Source organism: Podarcis bocagei (genome assembly GCF_964188305.1).
Source record: "Podarcis bocagei genome assembly, chromosome: 13".
NCBI classification, from domain to species: domain Eukaryota; kingdom Metazoa; phylum Chordata; class Lepidosauria; order Squamata; family Lacertidae; genus Podarcis; species Podarcis bocagei.
In genome coordinates this window covers 11,291,634-11,310,979 of record NC_138138.1, presented here as the reverse complement: position 1 = coordinate 11,310,979, position 19,346 = coordinate 11,291,634, and the positions used below count along the sequence as shown (strand labels likewise).

The 19,346-nt window shown below is 49.3% G+C and overlaps 1 protein-coding gene across 1 annotated transcript in view; it reads right to left on the bottom strand.

Annotated features, from left to right (window-relative positions):
- Nucleotides 1-3,635: 3,635 nt before the first annotated feature.
- CNTNAP1 (contactin associated protein 1) overlaps nt 3,636-19,346 on the bottom strand; it is a 41,788-nt gene continuing 26,077 nt past the window's right edge. The window contains exons 17-24 of the mRNA XM_081166094.1: nt 16,429-16,647; nt 15,487-15,726; nt 14,342-14,578; nt 13,236-13,363; nt 11,691-11,784; nt 8,326-8,562; nt 6,513-6,563; nt 3,636-5,203 (exon numbers count right to left, since the gene is read on the bottom strand). Of these exons, the coding sequence (XP_081022220.1) occupies nt 4,947-5,203; nt 6,513-6,563; nt 8,326-8,562; nt 11,691-11,784; nt 13,236-13,363; nt 14,342-14,578; nt 15,487-15,726; nt 16,429-16,647 (1,463 nt within the window). The 3' untranslated portion in view covers nt 3,636-4,946. The remainder of the gene's footprint in view (nt 5,204-6,512; nt 6,564-8,325; nt 8,563-11,690; nt 11,785-13,235; nt 13,364-14,341; nt 14,579-15,486; nt 15,727-16,428; nt 16,648-19,346) is intronic.

Sequence of the window (19,346 nt, the reverse complement as noted above, 5' to 3'; positions counted from 1 at the left end):
CTTGCCTGGGGACAGTAAGCTGGAGTGACCGTTTGTCTGACCCGGGGGGTCGGGGCCTTTGTTCAGCCTGCGGGCAAAAGTTGATAGAGCAGTCGTTGGGATACTTACCTCTCTGGGCAACATGGTGTCCTTTCCACCCATCCAAGCAAGCAGGCAATATTAGCACAGGCCAAGGGCAGGCAAAAACACTTGAGGAGGGCGAAGAGCAGGCATGTTTGGGGCCCAAATAAGAGAGATCTGGTCTAACTGCACCCCCCCCGGCACTTCCCACACCCTCAGGAGACCGAGGGACAGGACCGTACATGCGTGTTTCAAGATGACAGCACTGTAACTGAGTAACGCATATACAACTTGAGATACACACGCATAGAATTGTTGAGTTGGAAGGGACCCTGAGAATCATCCCTGTGACATTTGCGTAGGGCAGCGTTCCCCAAACTTGGGTCTCAGCAGTTTTTTAGACTACGCTTCCCACCACCCCGATCATCTTGCTAGCTAGGGATGATGGGAATTGTAGTCCAAAAACAGCTGGAGACCGAAGTATGGGAAACACTGGTATATAGAGTCTCACAGCAGAGGAGGAAAGACAAAAAAAAGTGGGGGTGATGATGTGCTTTCTACTTTGTTTTGTATCGCGTGTGTGGTTTGTGTCTCTGAAAATGCTTGCCTCACGAAGTCAGAGGTACCCAAAGGAATGTTTCATCTCAGTCACCCTACAAATAAAGGCCCATAAGAGGGGGTGGGGGGCCCATATTAAGACGGTGCCTTTATTAAGCTGACTGAAATGTCATGAACTGGTGTGCAAGCTTTTGATTTCCCTAGGCTAGATGGCAATGAAAAGCAATGACAAACCTAGACATCATCTTAAAAAGCAGAGACATCACCTTGCCGACAAAGGTCCGTATAGTTAAAGCTATGGTTTTCCCAGTAGTGATGTATGGAAGTGAGAGCTGGACCATAAAGAAGGCTGATCGCCAAAGAATTGATGCTTTTGAATTATGGTGCTGGAGGAGACTCTTGAGAGTCCCATGGACAGCAAGAAGATCAAACCTATCCATTCTTAAGGAAATCAGCCCTGAGTGCTCACTGAAAGGACAGATCCTGAAGCTGAGGCTCCAATACTTTGGCCACCTCATGAGAAGACTTCCTGGAAAAGACCCTGATGTTGGGGAAGATGGAGGGCATAAGGAGAAGGGAGCGACAGAGGATGGGATGGTTGGACAGTGTTCTCGAAGCTACCAGCATGAGTTTGACCAAACTGCAGGAGGCAGTGGAAGACAGGAATGCCTAGCGTGCTCTAGTCCAGGGGGTTACAAAGAGTCGGACATGACTAAACGACTCAACAACAACAACACTAGATGGTAAGAAAAAATCCAATGAGAGAGAAAGCAGGAGGAAAAGAGAAAAGTGGAAGGTGTGGGCATTTGGTAAGAGTCTTGAGGTGGCATGGCAGAGTAGCACCATTAGAAACAGAGATATGAAAGCTAGGAGCTAAATGGCACCTTCAACCTAGGTTCTGGGCACAACAACAGAATGTCTAGGTGAGCCTTTTCTTTATAACAAGAATACAAAGCTGAGAATGAATGAACTGCAGCTAAAATATCATGTTCATTTTTCACATGGTCTAGTCCTTCCCCTGCCCACCCCCCTAATATTCTTAAGAGGGTCTCTTTTCCAGTCTTCAGAGAGTAGCTGGAAGTGGGGAGGCAGGAAAACGTCCTCCTTTCCTTCCACTCTGCAGTTTTAATCTGAAATCTTGGGCTCAGTACTGCACCCAGAGCTCAGAAACTGCTCACGTTAACAAACTTCCCTGTCGCAAAACACGCCTAGAACAATGGGAGTTTTGACCGTTGGGGGGAAGTAGCAGACATTTTGCACAATTCAGGATGCATCCAGGCCGCCTGGGAAGAGGAAACGCATTTACAACGGGTGATTCCATCCTCTCTTCAACACTTGATGAATTTTCACGAGGACCTTTTTAAAAAATAAAAATAGGTACAAGTTGCAGCAGAAAAGGGAACAACAGACTTTGAAGACGGGGGCGGGGGAAGAACTTGAAATATAGACACCCTCCGTTGCTTATGGGTTGCTGGGGTTTTTTTAACTATCTAACTTGATGAAGAGTTCTGGGGAAACTGAGAGCTTGCATGCTATTGTGTGACATTCTGGTAGGCTTAAGAAAGCTGTTGCCTTAATTCAGAGTTCGGGGCAAGGGTTGCCCATCATTCTAGCGTTAGCTGTAGGAGCCAACGTCTCTTCACCCTGTTGTTCACCATAGGAGCCACACATTTTGTGCTGGCCTTTGCAGCAAACAATGTTTGGGTTTCAGCTTTTATGTGTTGTGAGATCCGATTGCCTTGCATAGCTAGGGCAGCTCTAGCCGGTTTTGCTGCTGCCGTTCTCACCCCAGCACGTCAATTCTCTATGTGCAAAAGGAACGTGAGTCTAGAGCAGGAACTTTGCAGCAGTGGAGATTTTGAACCATCCTAACACACCCTCGAGACGTGGGTGGCACTGTGGGTTAAACCACAGAGCCTAGGACTTGCTGATCAGAAGGTCGGCGGTTCGAATCCCCGCGACAGGGTGAGCTCCCGTTGCTCGGTCCCTGCTCCTGCCAACCTAGCAGTTCGAAAGCATGTCAAAGTGCAAGTAGATAAATAGGAACCGCTCTGGCGGGAAGGTAAACGGCGTTTCCGTGCGCTACTCTGGTTCTCCAGAAGCAGTTTAGTCATGCTGGACACATGACCCGGAAGCTGTACGCCGGCTCTCTCGGCCAATAAAGCGAGATGAGCACCACAACCCCAGAGTCGGCCATGACTGGACCTCACCTGGAGTACTGTGTCCAGTTCTGGGCACCACAATTCAAGAAGGACACTGACAAACTGGAACGTGTCCAGAGGAAGGCAACCAAAATGGTCAAAGGCCTGGAAATGATGCCTTATGAGGAACGGCTAAGGGAGCTGGGCATGTTTAGCCTGGAGAAGAGGAGGTTAAGGGGGGATATGATAGCCATGTTCAAATATATAAAAGGATGTCACATAGAGGAGGGAGAAAAGTTGTTTTCTGCTGCTCCAGAGAAGCGGACACGGAGCAATGGATCCAAACTACAAGAAAGAAGATTCCACCTAAACATTAGGAAGAACTTCCTGACAGTAAGAGCTGTTTGACAGTGGAATTTGCTGCCAAGGAGTGTGGTGGAGTCTCCTGCTTTGGAGGTCTTTAAGCAGAGGCTTGACAACCATATGTCAGGAGTGCTCTGATGGTGTTTCCTGCTTGGCAGGGGGTTGCACTCGACGGCCCTTGTGGTCTCTTCCAACTCTATGAATCTAATGGTCAGGGCTCCCTTTACCTTTAACACAATGCTGGTGGTTGCTTGGACTATGCCTGCAGCCTTTCTCAACCTGTGGGTCCCCAGATGTTGTTGAATCACAACTCCCATCACCCCTAGCTAGCAAGGCCAGAGCTCAGGGATGATGGGCGTTGTAGTCCAACAACATCTGGGAACCCACAGGTTGAGAACCGCTGGAGGGCTGCCTGTTAAAACTCAATTCATAATTTAGATACTTTTGAACAACAGCCTTCACACCATCACCTCCCCACAAAATGACACAGGATCACGTCGTCATCGCCCTGACTTAACTTTCTTTACATTTATTTATTTAGGTAACCTTCACGTTTTGTCCAGACAAACAGCTCCTTAGAAAAAATAAACCGCCCAAGAATAGCCCTGGGCTTTTGGATAAAATAAATCCATTTTGCTTCTGCTACACAGTTTTTATCTTCTTAACATTTCACGAGTGAACTTAGCTTTTCAAAAGGTAGGGGGAGGAAGAGGGTTGGAAGAATTACCCAAGAGCAAAACCTCCTTCCCCGAAGTAGCAAACTACAGACCACACAGACGACATCACTTGAAAAAACAGAACATCAGACTTCTGCTTTTGTGTTTTTTATACAAACCGATAGAATAAAAAAACTAGTCTGTCTAATAAACCACAACTAAAAGGGAAGAAGGGAAGGTAGAAAGAATCTTAAAATTCTCAAAACCCTGATTTACGAAAGCAGCAAAGTGGTAGCAAAGTGCGAGTGATCCTTCCATGCGCTGCAGCTGCACACAGAAATATATTTATATTTATATATATTTTTATATATACTGGCAGGCAGGTACCTACATTGCACATTGGATTTCTCTCAGGGCACAATATAACGTGCCGAGATCTAAAATACGCTATATTGCATGGCTCGACTAATGGCTTTTTTGTTTTTGTTTTAATTAAATGCTAAGCAATTAAGCAAGGAAGACTATGTGCTAGTGAGTCACGCGTGAAAAGGCCAGAATGGATATTGCGTTGCATTTTCCCTTGTTCCGTAAAAACAAAATAAAAAGAAGAAAGTGCAATATTGAACGTCCAGTGTCTCTCTTCAAACGGCAAAGATCTGTGGAGTTTGGCTTGGAGGAAGTCCGAGCACGGGCTGCTTGCCACAGCCTGTCATACGTCGCCTCTGCCACCCCAATTTTGCTCCAAAGGAGACTCTGCACAGTCCAGAAACAGGAGTGCAGAGAGACTTAATAGCTCTGGGGGTCGGGGAACAACCACCCTCAGGTATCATTTGGGCATCTTCTTAGGCATCAACCTGATCAAGAGATGAGAAACGGGACTGGGGAGAATCAGGCTATTAAAGGGAAAAAAACTCGGGCTGGGGACCTTTGATTGACACCTGCCCATCGGTTATTGGATCCAACCGGAAGATGCAGCAACACTCCACAGGATGTGCAGGTGAAACAAGGCTGAGGCGCCAAGAGGGCCGTCGTCTCGCAGTGGGGCTGTCGGGGGGGAGAAGGTCGGTTTCCCAGAAAGTGGCACAGTTGGCAGTTCAGGTTTGGTCTTGCCAAAAGGCTGCAGCCAGCACCATCGGAGGGAGGAATCGGCGCTCCTGGCTCCGGTCGGCTATTCGGTTTTGGACTCCTCCAGGATTTGTGGCAAGTTTTGATCCTTCCGCGAGGCGGCAGGCTTCGCCGGCGGGACGGGAGGAGCTCCGCCGCTGCCACTGCTGCTGCCGCCGCCGCCACCACCGCTGCTGCTACTGCTGTTGTAGTCCTGGATAGCCTTGGGCTCATTGGTGTGGTACGAGCCCTTGTAGCGGTGGTGGTGCAGGTACATCAAGAGGAGAGCGGCCGCCAGCAGCAGGAGCAGGAAAAAGATCACTGAGGGAGAAAGGCGAGAGTGAAGGGGGAGGACGAGAATAACCCAGAAGCGAGGCTACACGTGGGCAGGGCCGTAGCTCCTTGGTAGACTCTGGATTGCCTGCAGGTGACAGGTTCAACTCCCAGCTTCTCCAGTTATTATTTTAATAATAATTAATAATAATAATAATAACAAAATAATAATAATAATAAATAAATAAAATAATAATAATAGCGCTGTCACAGCACTGGGAATGGCTGAGTTCTCCATTGTAAATCATCATCATCAAAATAATAATAATAATAATAATAATAATAATAATAATAATAATAATAATAATAAATATTATTGTTAGTATTATTTATAACCCACCCAACTGGCTGGGTTTCCCCAGCCACTCTGGGCGGCTTCCAACACAATATTAAAATACAGTATTGCAGCAAACGGGAACGCCGGTGGAGCTGTGGGTTAAACCACAGAGCCTAGGACTTGCCAATCAGAAGGTCGGCGGTTCGAATCCCTGCAACGGGGTGAGCTCCCGTTGCTCGGTCCCACCTCCTGCCTACCTAGCAGTTCGAAAGCACGTCAAAGTGCAAGTAGATAAATAGGTACCGCTCCGGCGGGAAGGTAGACGGCATTTCCGTGAGCTGCTCTGGTTCACCAGAAGCGGCTTAGTCATGCTGGCCACATGACCCGGAAGCTGTACGCCGGCTCCCTCGGCCAATAAAGCGAGATGAGCGCCACAACCCCAGAGTCGGCCACAACTAGACTTAATGATCAGGCGTCCCTTTACCTTTACCTAATGCCTCAAACATTAAAAGCTTCCCTAAACAGGACTACCTTCAGATGTCTTCTAACAGTCTGGTAGTTATTTTTCTCTTTGACATCTGGTGGGAGGACGTTCCACAGGGTCGGTGCCACTACCAAGAAGGCCCTCTGCCTGGTTCCCTGTAACTTGGCTTCTCGCAGGGAGGGAACTGCCAGAAGGCCCTCGGCACTGGACCTCAGTGTCCAGGCTGAATGATGGGGGTGGAGATGCTCCTTCAGGTATACAGGACCGAGGTCATTTAGGGCTTTAAAGGTTAAGGCTGGGAATGCCCCCTTCCGCATCTGAAACCCTGGGGAGCTACTGCTAACCGACGCGGACAGTGCTATGCCCTTAGGTGGACCCGTGGCATCCTGTGGCTTCCTCCGTTCCTAGGTCTGGCTGTAGCACGGTAGGCCACAGTCAGCATCTAAATCTGAGCTCTCAAAGCTCCCATGGGCCAAGCTCCCACAGTGTAGCTCTTGGGCAAAAGCTCCCAGCAACCCTCTTAGTCTCAGACTCACCTCCAATGATGATCGCGATCCAGCCGTCGTCGTGGATGTACAGGAAGTCAACTAGAAGGACACAGAGGACCAGAGTGGATAAAAATCAATGATTTTTTAAAAAAAAACAACAACAGATTTTTCAAAATTTAAACTGGATTTTTTATTTAAATCAGATTTTTTTTATTTAACTCACATTTTTAAAACGAATTGCTTTTGGAGGAAAAAAATTTCTAAAGATCGTTTTCTGTTTAAGTTACATTATAGTCCAAAAGCTATTCATCAGGAAATAAGGATTTGTTTTAAGTTTTTCATGTGTGCTAAAACGCAAGTCTAAGTTTTTTTAAAAAATGTTTAACCACATCAGTTAACAAACATGGATACATATGCTATAATGTTATTGTTTTAGTTAAATAAATTGTTTAAATTGTCATTAAGGAAATTATTATCTCCTTCCAATAAAGGACAGCAGAAAAGTCCAAATTTAAACAGTTAACTTATTGAACCTCACAATAATTTCATAATTATCTATGTATTTCTAATAGTATAAGCAAATCAGTAATTTTGATATAACTGTAAAAACTACTCTGAAAATTTATTATTCCAAAAATGAAATCTTCCTCTGGTTGTAAATATTAAGATGATCCCAGCAATATTGAGTCTTTCTGTTAAAAAATGATGATTTAAATCAAGTCTTATTGACTAGTGATTTAAATTGTGATTGTAAAAACGCTCAAAATAAAACAACAGCAATGCAATTTTACATTGATGACAGTGCCCTCTGGTGTCACATGTTTATAACGCATTCGCAGTGGTACCTTGGTTCTCGAACTTAATCCATTCCGTTCGACTCCTGAAACGGTTCGAAAACCAAGGCGCGGCTTCCGATTGGCTGCAATAGCTTCCTGCCCTCAACAGAAGCCACGTCAGACGTTTGGCTTCCGAAAAACGTTCGCAAACCGGAACACTTACTTCCGGGCTTGTGGCGTTCGGTAGCCGATTTGTTTGTCAGCTAAGCCGTTCGAGAACCAAGGTACCACTCTATAATATTTTAACTCACTAGTGTAGATTAGTCCAAGGGTTCTGGCCCAAACATCGCCTGGGACACATGAAGGAAGGCTAGGGCTGCTCCAGCGGGTGCAGAATGCCACAGCGAGGCTCCTTACGGGGTCCTTGCTGCAGGATCACATTCATCCAGTGCTTTACCAACTACACAAGCTCCCGGTGGAGTACAGGGTCAGGTTTAAGGTGCTGGTTTTGACCTTTAAAGCCCTATGCAGCCTAAGACCCTCGTATCTACGGGACCGCCTCTCCTGGTATGCCCCCCGGAGGCCCTAAATAACAACACTTTGGAGGTCCCAGGTCACAAGGTGCTTAGATTGGTCTCAACTAAGGCCAGGGCCTTTTCAGTACTGGCTCCGACTTGGTGGAACGCTCTGTCAGAAGAGACTAGGGTCCTGTGGGACTTGAGATCTTTCCGCAGGGCCTGCAAGACAGAGCTGTTCTGCCTGGCCTTTGGTTTGGACTCAGTCTGACCCTTACGTTGCCCTCCCCTTATGGTCTACTTTTAAAATGAGGCTGCATTTTAATCTGTATTTTAAATTGGTTGTCCGTTCCCCCCCCCCCCATTATGTTTTTACTGTGATTTTATTGGTTTTAGCCGCCCTGAGCCCGGCTCTAGCTGGGGACGGCGGGGTGTAAATAACATTTATTATTATTAAATTTATTAAGAGGCACCCTCGCCCCCAGGTAAGCACAGCCTTGCCCCCAACCCTTCTGGGATGAGTGGGCAGGCCCAACATCTCACCTTCCTCCCCCATAAATGCTACCTTACCTGGGTCTATGTACCAGGGGTCAAGTTCCGGTGGTGTTTCGACGTAAGAGTTGGGCATAGAGGCACAGCTGGACTCCACCAGCCGCCCTTTGATACTGTAGGGGCGGATGGGATTTTTGTCACTGGCCCGGAAGATGGTTTTCAGAGGCACAATGCTGTTGAATTTCACTCCTGAGAGGCAACCTGTGAAGCCCGGTGTGTTGTATCTTTGGATGTCCGGGTGAATGAGGCCCGTCTCTGTGGATCATGGAAGACAAGAGTTAAATGGAAGACAAGAGGAACAGGACAGAGTTAAATGGACGCCAGCTTCTTCCACCTAACCCCCCTCAAAACTATCCCAAATCAGGTAAATGATATATAAGGAATTGAAAAAAATGTTTAAAAGTACACACCCCCCCCAAAAAAAACCAGAGTCCTTTTTGTTGGGGATAATTCAGAGGGAAATTCCCAGGTGTCAAAAAAGACTATTTATGTATGCCACTACCACGGCCCGTGTCTTGTTAGCCCTAAAATGGAAAACGGGCAAGGCCCCAACCAAAGAGGAATGGCAACTTAAATTGATGGAATACAGTAGTGCCCCGCAAGACGAATGCCTCGCAAGACGGAAAACTCGCTAGACGAAAGAGTTTTCCGTTTTGGAGGTGCTTCGCAAAACGAATCTCCTATGGGCTTGCTTTGCAAGACGAAAATGTCCTGCGAGTTCCTGCGGGTTTTTTTTCCTTCCCCCCCTTTTTTCTAAGCCGCTAAGCCACTTATCAGCTGATCCGATAAGCTGATAAGCCGCTAAAAGCCGCTAATAGCGGTAATCCGCTAATCTGTCAATGGGCTTGCTTCGCAAGACGAAAAAACCGCTAGACGAAGAGAATCACAGAACGGATTCTTTTCGTCTTGCGAGGCACCACTGTACAAGCAGCTTGCAGACTTAACATATAGAATATAAAAGAACAAGAAGAATGCACGTTTAAAGACGACTGGAAAATGTTCACTGAATATATGGGTGAAAATTGTGTTCATTTAAAAATGCTAGCAGCGTTAAGATAAATTCAACAGTGTAAATAAGTTTTGAGGGATGTAAAAACGGATTACTGAATAATTTAGTTCATGTAAAATATGCAGGGATGTATACAGTATGCAAAAGGGACGAGGGTAGCGCTGTGGGTTAAACCACAGAGCTTAGGACTTGCCGATCAGAAGGTCGGCGGTTTGAATCCCCGCGACAGGGTGAGCTCCCGTTGCTCGGTCCCTGGTCCTGCCAACCTAGCAGTTCGAAAGCACGTCAAAGTGCAAGTAGATAAATAGGTACCGCTCCGGCGGGAAGGTAAACGGCGTTTCCGTGCGCTGCTCTGGTTTGCCAGAAGTGGCTTAGTCAGACCCGGCCACATGACCCGGAAACTGTACGCCGGCCACATGACCCGGAAACTGTACGCCGGCTCCCTCGGCCAATAAAGCGAGATGAGCGCCGCAACCCCAGAGTCGGTCACGACTGGACCTAATGGTCAGGGGTCCCTTTACCTTTATAGTATGCAAAATGAACTACCAAAAGAGAAGGAGGGAAGTCATTGATTTATGGTTGTTGAAATGAATATTTTGAAATGTAATTTAGAAAAGGGAAAAAAAATAAGTGTGCGTATGTGTGAGTGAGTGAGTGTGTGTGTGTGTGTGTGTGTGTGTGTGTGTGTGTGTGTCAATGGGTTTAAATGTATGTAATAAAACAGGTTGTTCAATGAGATAAAATAAAAACTACCCCAAATCAAAAACACTGACAACGGTCAGCCATATCAGTTTTTGAAAAAGCCTTGAGATCTGTAAGGACAGGCTTAGGAGTCAATGTCTGTCAGGAAGTGAAGCAGCACTCCTGGGGAAGAGGGGCTCTTTGTTCCTTTCCCCGCCTAGCGACAGAAGGGCATGCTATGCAAATTAAGGACACGCATGCAAAATTCATATGATCTGCATAATTTATTCAGCCCAGAACCTGCAAAATCATTTTCAGCCCCGTTACAGAATGTTCATACAGAGAGGCCTGCGTTTGACAGATGCAACAAGGGGGAAAAGAAAGGGAAAGGGGGGGTGGGGAGAGCTTGCAGAAAGTGGGGTGGAAGGAGAAGACGTGAAAAAGTGGGGCAGGAGGGCAACGGAAGAGCAGAGGAGCTCGGGTGATGGCGGCTCTTTGAAGAAACGAGTTCCCCATTTGCCTTAGAGGAGGCCCCAGGGTGCCGGCCTCCGCGTCAGACCCTTCTCCTCCTCTTACAGACTCAGCTGCCACCAAATTCTATTAAGTATCGAAGCTCACAGTTCCCTACTGGGCATATACCGTATTTTTCGCTCTATAGGACGCACTTTTTCCCCTCCAAAAATGAAGGGGAAATGTGTGTGCGTCCTACGCAGCGAATGCAGGCTCCTTGGCTTCAGCGATAGCAACACGAAGCCTCCGAAATACAGAGGGAGAGCTCCCCCCGTGCTCCGGAGGCTTCGCATTGCTTTCGCTGAAGCCGTCTGAAGCCCCCGGAGCGCAGGGAACTCCCGCTGCGCTCCGGGGGCTTCAGGCAGCTATCCGCAAGCCTTCAGAGCGCAGCAGGAGTTCCCGCCGTGCTCCGAAGGCTTGCAGATGGCCGTCTGAAGCCTGGAGAGCGAGAGGGGTCAGTGCACACCGATCCCTCTTGCTCTCCAGGCTTCACTTCACTGGAGAAGTGCTGCACAGTTTTCCCTCTCTGCGCAGCGCCCCTTCAGCGAAGCAGGAGGAGAAATTGAAGGGGCTCTGTTTCTCCTACCGCTTCGCTGAAGGGGTGCAGAGCAAAGAGGGGGAGAATCCCCCCCCCCGTTCTCCCCCTCCTATGGTCTGGTGCATCCTATTGTCCGGTGCATCCTATTGTCCGGTGCGTCCTATAGAGCGAAAAATACGGTATATAACGACAAACTTCCATATACCGAAGAGCGGCCCCTGAGGATGCAGAGACCATCGCCTCCTTTTGGGGTGGCCACATTTTGCTTTGGAACTGAGAGGCACTCCCAAGCTGGCGATTAGAAGGAATGGGGGTCTCCAGGAACACAGGAGAAAGGGGACAACAGAGGCTGTTTCGAGGGGCAGGGCAGAATCCAGAGATGTGGAAGTGGAAGGGGGAGAGAACTATGTTTGCGAGCCTAAAAGCAAAGTAGAGTTGGATGTCAGGGTGAGGTTATGTGGAGCAGACATCCCCCTCTCTCCCTGGTCAATCTGGAGCTTTCCAGGTGTTGGCCACTAGCCATGGGTTGGAAATCCAAAGTAACTGGAAGGAACCAGGGCAGCAGAAGGCTGACTGGTACATCCAAGGAGCTGGGCATGGGACAATCAATGTCAAGAATGGGCAGGACCCACGACTCTCACTCACCCATGAAACGACCAAGATAGAGCGCCTTGGGCGAGTCGAGTCTGCCATCCACAAAAAGGGAGAGCTGGTAGACCTGGACTGGGTAATAATCCAACTAAAGAAAGGAAGAAGAGAGAAGACATACTATAAGGCTGATCAGGATACCCTCACAGAGAACAGTGGACTGGTGACCTGGAAACTACAACTAATCCAGAATGCGGCAGCTAGACTGGTGACTGGGAGCGGCCGCCAAGACCATAGAACACTGTTCTTGAAAGACCTACATTAGCTCCCAGTACATTGCCAAGCACAATTCAAAGTGTTGGTGCTGACCTTTAAAGCCCTAAACGGCCTCGACCTAGTATACCTGGAGGAGCGTCTCCACCGCCATCGTTCTGCCCGGACAGTGAGGTCCAACGCCGAGGGCCTTCTGGCGGTTGCCTCATTCCAAGAAGCAACGCTACAGGGAACCAGGCAGAGGGCCTTCTCGGTAGTGGCCCCTGCCCTGTGGAACACCCTCCCATCAGATGTCAAGGAAATAAACAACCATCTGACTTTCAGAAGACAACTGAAGGCAGCCCTGTTTAGGGAAGCTTTTAATGTTTGATGTTTTATCATGTTTTTAATATTCTGTTGGGAGCCGCCCAGAGTGGCTGGGGAAACCCAGCCAGTGGGGGGGCTATAAATAATACTAACATCATCATCATCATCATCATCATTATCATTATTATTATTATTATTATTATTATTATTATTATTATTATTATTATTTTACAGTGGAGAACTCAGCCATTCCCAGCGCTGTCCCAGGCCCTGTTGTCTACTTGTGGAAGGTTGTGTTCCCCACACCTCAACAACCAGTTTGATATATCAGCAGAGTACGTGGAGCCCCAGCTATCTACTATACAGAGTTCTTCTGGTCTCTGAAGTAAAGATACATATGTACAGAAAGATCCGGTAACACTATCTCCCTGCTAGGTAACGCTGCTGGGTAAAACACAGAGCCTCTTCCTCACATGGAAACAGGGCAGTATCCTGACAGGAAAGGACAATATGGCATGGGCATCAGGACACAAACATCAGAAAAGCAATGCCTGCTATATCTGTTTCTACACCTAGGCATTCTTGAACTAATGGAAGGGTAAATGACTCAGCAAGACGTACGCCAGGCCTTGCTAGTGTTGCTATGGCAACCCAGCACACCTGGCACCTTATCTCAGAACCTCCAGACGCTGGGAATGTGTGCCTGGCGACATGAAGCCAAGCACTGCATAATTTAACCGTTTGTCCACATGACACCAACGGGCCACACTCCGCAGAGCAGAAAGCTGCTGGGCTACTCTCCCGTGAGTCCCTCCCTCCCTCCAGACAGTGAGAGAGCCACAGGGCCAGAGGTGAAGACCATGTGTAGTCCTCTAGGCATTGCTGAACTGCGGCATCCATCACTCAACTGAGGCTGATGGGAGTTGGGAGCCAAGCAACATCAGGGGGCTCCAAGTCCCTTCCGTCGCAAGACGCCTTTCTGCAGGCCCCTTCCCACTCGTGCAGCAAGAGGGCCCCCCTTACCTGTGTGTACAACGTTCGATTGACACGCGTGACGTTGATACTGTGTGGCTGTCCGTCGGCCACAGAGCGCGTGCTCAGGGGGTAGATGGCAGGGAGGGCGCCCAGTTGGTAGTGCAGCTGCAGGATGCCTGCAAGGGAAACGGCAACAGGTAAAAGGGGACGGCAAGGAGGAGATGGTGTTACTTTGAAACAGCAGCTCTCAAAGGCATGCCACGCTGGTGTGATGGCAAGCGTCGCTGGAACAACCAAAGAAACATGTGAACATTTCAGTGTTGAGTCCTGAAAGACGTGCATTGGCTCCCGGTGCATTTCCAAGCACAATTCAAAGTGCTGATGCTGAACTAAATGGCCTCGGCCCAGTAGACCTGAAGGAGCGTCTCCACCCTCATCATCCAGCCCCGACACTGAGGTCCAGCTCTAAGGACCTTCTGTGAGAAGTGAGGCTACAGGGAACCAGGCAGAGGGCCTTCTTGGTAGTTGCACCCGCCCTGTGAAAAACCCTCCCATCAGATGTCAAGGAAATAAACAACTATCTGATGTTTAGAAGACATCTGAAGGCAGCCCTGTTTAAGGAAGTTTTTAATGTTTGGTGTTTTATCGCATTTTTAATACAGTGGTACCTCAGGTTACATATGCTTCAGGTTACATACGCTTCAGGTTACAGACTCCACTAACCAAGAAACAGTACCTCAGGTTAAGAACTTTGCTTCAGGATGAGAACAGAAATCGTGCTCCGGTGGCACGGCGGTAGCAGGAGGCCCCATTAGCTAAAGTGATGCTTCAGGTTAAGAACAGTTTCAGGTTAAGAACGGACCTCCGGAACGAATTAAGTACTTAACCCGAGGTACCACTGTATTCTGGTGGCAGGGGAAACCCAGCCAGATGGGCGGGGTATAAACATATTATTATTATTATTAGGCCATCTGCTATGGATGCTGTAGTTAAGATTTAGGCATTGCAGGAGGGCTGGAGTCTATTACCCCTGGGAGAAATCCCTTCCAACTCTACAATTCTATGAACTATCCTGACGCCATGGCAAGATGCGTTGTCAACAAGAAAGAGGCCAGATTCGGGGGGGCCCCAGGGCTAGCTCCCGTGATGCTCACCGTCCTCGCGGATCAAAATGGTCATGTAATCGTGCACAAAGGTGCTGACGTAAATCAGGACGGCGGGGGCCGACGTGGTGCGGAAACTGAGCCACACATCCTCCCTGGTCAGGTTGTAGCCGGGGAGCGGCTGAATCGGCTGGTGGAGAATGTTGGAGAACTCCCGGACCACGTGCAACGGCATCGTCATGATGTCGTAGCGGACCCAGGTGCCTTGCTCGAAGTAGGCGCCGATGTCTGCAAAAGGGGATAGATGGGGGAACACGGCAACGGTTAGGCAGAGAGTCAAAGGCCTAAGGAAAATATTATAATAATAATAAATTTTATTTATACCCCGCCCTCCCCAGCCAAGGCCAGGCTCAGGGCAGCTAACAAGCAATAATAAAAACAGGCTGAATGAATACAACTTAAAAACAAGATTAAAATACAACATCAAAACATTGAAACATTAAAATGCAGCCTCATCACAGGGGAGAAAGGAAAAAGAAAGAGGGGGAGGGAATCAAATTGGCTCCAAGCCAAAGGCCAGGTGGAACAACTCTGTCTTACAGGCCCTGTGGAAAGAAATCAGATCCTGCAGGGCCCTGGTCTCATGAGACAGAGCGTTCCACCAGGCCGGAGCCAGTGTTGAGAAGGCCCTGGCTCTGGTTGAGGTTATTCTGACTTCCTTAGGGCCTGGGACCACTAGGGTGTTGCTATTTATGGACCTTGAGGCTCTCCGTGGGGCATACCGGGAGAGGCGGTCCCGTAGGTACGAGGGTCCTAGGCTGTGAAGGGCTTTAAAGGTCAAAACCAGCACCTTAAATCTGACCCTGTACTCCTCCGGGAGCCAGTGCAGCTTGAAAAGCACTGGGTGAATATGCTCCCATGGCAGAGACCCCGTGAGGAGCCTCGCTGCAGCATTCTGCACCCGCTGGAGTTTCTGGGACGGCTTCAAGGGCAGCCCCGCGTAGAGCGAATTACAGTAGTCAAGCCTGGAGATGACCGTCGCATGGATCACTGTGGCCAGGTCGGGGCGGGAAAGGTAAGGGACCAACTGCTTGATGCGACGAAGGCGGGAAAAAATCAGCCCTGTCTTCTCCGTCCTGCCCCCTCCTCGCCTCGTCACTTCACCTCAACCCTCCAGACTTGTTTAGGGCTCTCACCCAGGTTGCAGAAAGGTCCTTCAAAGGCAGAGACCGAGCAGTTGCAGGTGTAGTGGCTATAGGCCTCCAGGCAGGTGCCGTAGTTCCGGCAGGGCACCAAAGGGTTCCGGCAATGCCCGGTGCAGTTCACAAGCACCCCTTCCGTCTCGTTGGCTTTCCCCTCCAAGTTGAGGGTGACCCCGTTCATGCGCAGGCCCCGCAAGCAGCCCAAGAAGGGGCGCAGGTAGTATTCGGCAGCGCCTAAGAAAGGGGGACAGGAAATGAAAACGTTAGCAGCTGCCTCGCTGGATCTAGGCAACCTCGTTTTAAGTCTTCTGGTCCCAGTGGAAAACAGCAAGGTGTTTTTGTAAAGTCCGTTGCCTTTGAAGCTGGACAAGAACTTTAAAAAAGAATGGGGGGAAATGATAATTTATTTAGCGGACCACTGTAAGCAGATGGAAACATTAGCAGGATTTTAATCACACTTGTAATGTAACAAACACTATGGATTAAAAATGGAGATTATGGAATAATATGCAATTATAAATGTTGACAACAGAACCCATGGGGGGGGGAGTTTCGAGATTCAGAGAAATCTCTATATATGGTGATGCATTTGGTAATGTGATAGCTTTTTACCTGTAAAATCAAATAAAAAATATTTTTTTTAAAAAATGAACCTAGAAGTTTTTAACTATGGAAATAAAGTTTTTAACAAATAAAATGAAGAGGATGGTGAAGATGATAAAGCTAGATTCCCCCCCACACACACACACACAAATGAGATTTTGCCTGTTACAAAAACTGAGCTGGCTGAGCTTTTTCATATTGATGAGTAAGCTGTATTCAGCCTGGTTCTAGTTTGAGGTGATCAACAATGAAAGAACCTCGTCCAATAGGGTCTCTCTCTCTCCCTCTTTCTTTCTTTCATTCATTCAGACCACCCTGCCCATCCTCACTCACCCACATAGAGAGGCTTCGTGAGGTTCATGTGAATGAAGGTCTGGCGAGGGGCTGCTCGCACAACCCAGGGCATCCGGTCAACCCGCATCCGAGCCAGCTTCACGTTGATCTCCGCCCTGACCTCGTGCCACTCGTTGTCGTTGTAGGGCATGTCCCGGTGAACCGTCAGGTTCTCGTCCCCGTTGCCAATGTCGTATATGAATACCAGATCTCGGGTAGCTAGAAAACGGCAGCAGGAGAGAGGTGTCACACCACAGCTGCCTTCCAGGAGCATTGGGCGTAGTGGCGCAGCGAGCCAGGGGACCAAGCGGAGAGTCCGGGGAGGGGAGAGCGGGGAGGGGAGAGCGGGGAGGTAAGCGAGGCAGAGCGGGGGCTTGGTGCCTGCACGCCTCCAGCGCCCGTCGGAGGCGCGAAGGCTCCGGATGCTTTCCCGCAGTCGGGAGCTCTCTGCTGGCTCCGCAACGCACCACCTCCTCGGCTGCGTGGTGTGTGCTTGCATCCCAAGCTCTGCGCATCATAAACGTGACTCTACCACTGCTCTCCTCGTCTAGGTAAAGGTAAAGGGACCCCTGACCATTAGGTCCAGTCGTGAACAACTCTGGGGTTGTGGTGCTCATCTCGCTTTACTGGCCGAGGGAGCCGGCGTACAGCTTCCGGGTCATGTGGCCAGCATGACTAAGCCGCTTCTGGCGAACCAGAGCAGCGCACGGAAACGCCGTTTACCTTCCCGCCGGAGTGGTACCTATTAATAATAATAATAATAATAATAAATTTTATTTATATCCCGCCCTCCCCAGCCGAAGCCGGGCTCAGGGCGGCTAACAACACTAAAATAGTGCAACATTATAAAAACATCATAAGAATTAATTAAAATCAAAATTGATGGCAACCATAAACTAAAGTATTGTAAAGATTGCCAAAGGAGGGAGTCAGGCTGTGCCCTAACCAAAGGCCTGGTGGAACAGCTCTGTCTTGCAGGCCCTGCGGAAAGATGTCAAGTCCTGCAGGGCCCTTGTCTCTTGTGACAGAGCGTTCCACCAGGTTGGAGCCGCAGCCGAAAAAGCCCTGGCTCTAGTTGAGGCCAGCCTAACCTCTCTGTGGCCTGGGGCCTTCAAGATGTTTTTATTTGAGGACCGTTAAGTTCCTCTGTGGGGCATACCAGGAGAGGCGGTCCCGTAGATACGAGGGTCCTAGGCCGTGTAGGGCTTTGAAGGTTAAAACCAGCACCTTAAACCTGATCCTGTACTCCACCGGGAGCCAGTGCAGCTGGTATAGCACCGGGTGAATGTGATCTCGCAGCGAAGACCCCGTAAGGAGTCTCGCTGCGGCATTCTGCACCCGCTGGAGTTTCTGGGTCAGTCTCAAGGGCAGCCCCACGTAGAGCGAGTTACAATAATCCTGTCTGGAGGTGACCGTCGCGTGGATCACAGTGGCTAGGTCACTGTGGCTAGGTTATCTACTTGCCACAGTGGCTAGGTTATCTACTTGCACTTTGACGTGCTTTCGAACTGCTAGGTTGGCAGGAGCAGGGACCAAGCAACGGGAGCTCACTCCGTCGCGGGGATTCGAACCGCCGACCTTCTGATCGGCAAGTCCTAGGCTCTGTGGTTTAACCCACAGCGCCACCCATGTCCCGCTCCCCTCGTCTACTCTACCTCAAAAGATCCCTGCGCTTGAGGCTACACGCTGCAACTGCTGCCCCCAGCGCCCCTCCCTCCTTCCCCTGCTTCTCCACCGCCTTGCACGGAGCCTGCCTCCTCCCGCTGCCCCCACCACCTCTGCACACCTTCACACGAACCATGTTTCCTTCCCCTGCCCGATCCCCTCCAGTCATGCTCTCTCCTCCCACCCCCTTCCTCTCCAAGCAAGGACAGCGAGACTGCGGCTGAGTGAGCGCGTTTCTCTTCTGCGGCGATGTGGACGGCCCAGCTCACTTTGCCTGTCCCTGCCCGGACAAGACCCCCACCTGCTTCCTGTGCTGCCCCCATCATGCCCGGCTGCCCAGCCCCACACTATGATCCCGTCGCGGGAGCCAATGCTCAGCCACGCTTGAGCAGCACAGGGCAGCAGTGTGAGCAGCCTTTCCTAAAAAAGGTCAACAACTTTGGGGTCCCCCCGTAAAAAGGCTGACAACTCTGGGAAACGGGGGGTAGGGCGCTGGAGGGATCTTTGCACCACGGCGCCGGATATGCTTAAGACCGCCCTGACCAGGAGGGAGGGTCTCTGCCCCTTCAGACAGCTATGGTTTGCGGGGCCCTAAATAATGCTACCTCCCTCTTCCTGGGTTCACTGCCTGCTGAGTATAAGCACAAAAGGGAGTGGCGTGTCTTTTTTGGAGACCGTAGCCCTGATGATTTCCTACAGCCACCCTGTAACTCCAGTCCTAAAGGATCTACACTGGCTCCCAGTATGTTTTGGAACACAATTCAAAGTGTTGGTGCTGACCTTTAAAGTCCTCAATGGCCTTGGTCCTATATACCTGAAGGAGTGTCTCCAACCCCATCGTTCAGCCCGGACACAGGTCCAGCGCCGAGGGCCTTCTGGCAGTTCCCTTACTGCAAGAAGTGAAGCTACAGGGAACCAGGCAGAGGGCCTTCTCGGTAGTGGCACCCGCCCTATGGAACACCCTTCCATCAGATGTCAAGGAGATAAAGAACTATATGACTTTTAGGAGACATCTGAAGGCAGCCCAGTATAGGAAAGTTTTTAATGTTTGATGTTTTGCTGTGTTTTTAATATTTTGTTAGTAAAAGCGAGATGAGCGCCGCAACCCCAGAGTCGGTCACGACTGGACCTAATGGTCAGGGTTCCCTTTACCTTTTTACCCAGAGTGGCTGGGGCAACCCAGTCAGATGGGCAAGGTACAAATAATAGAATTAATATTATTATTAGTAATATTACTTAGATGAATCAAGATT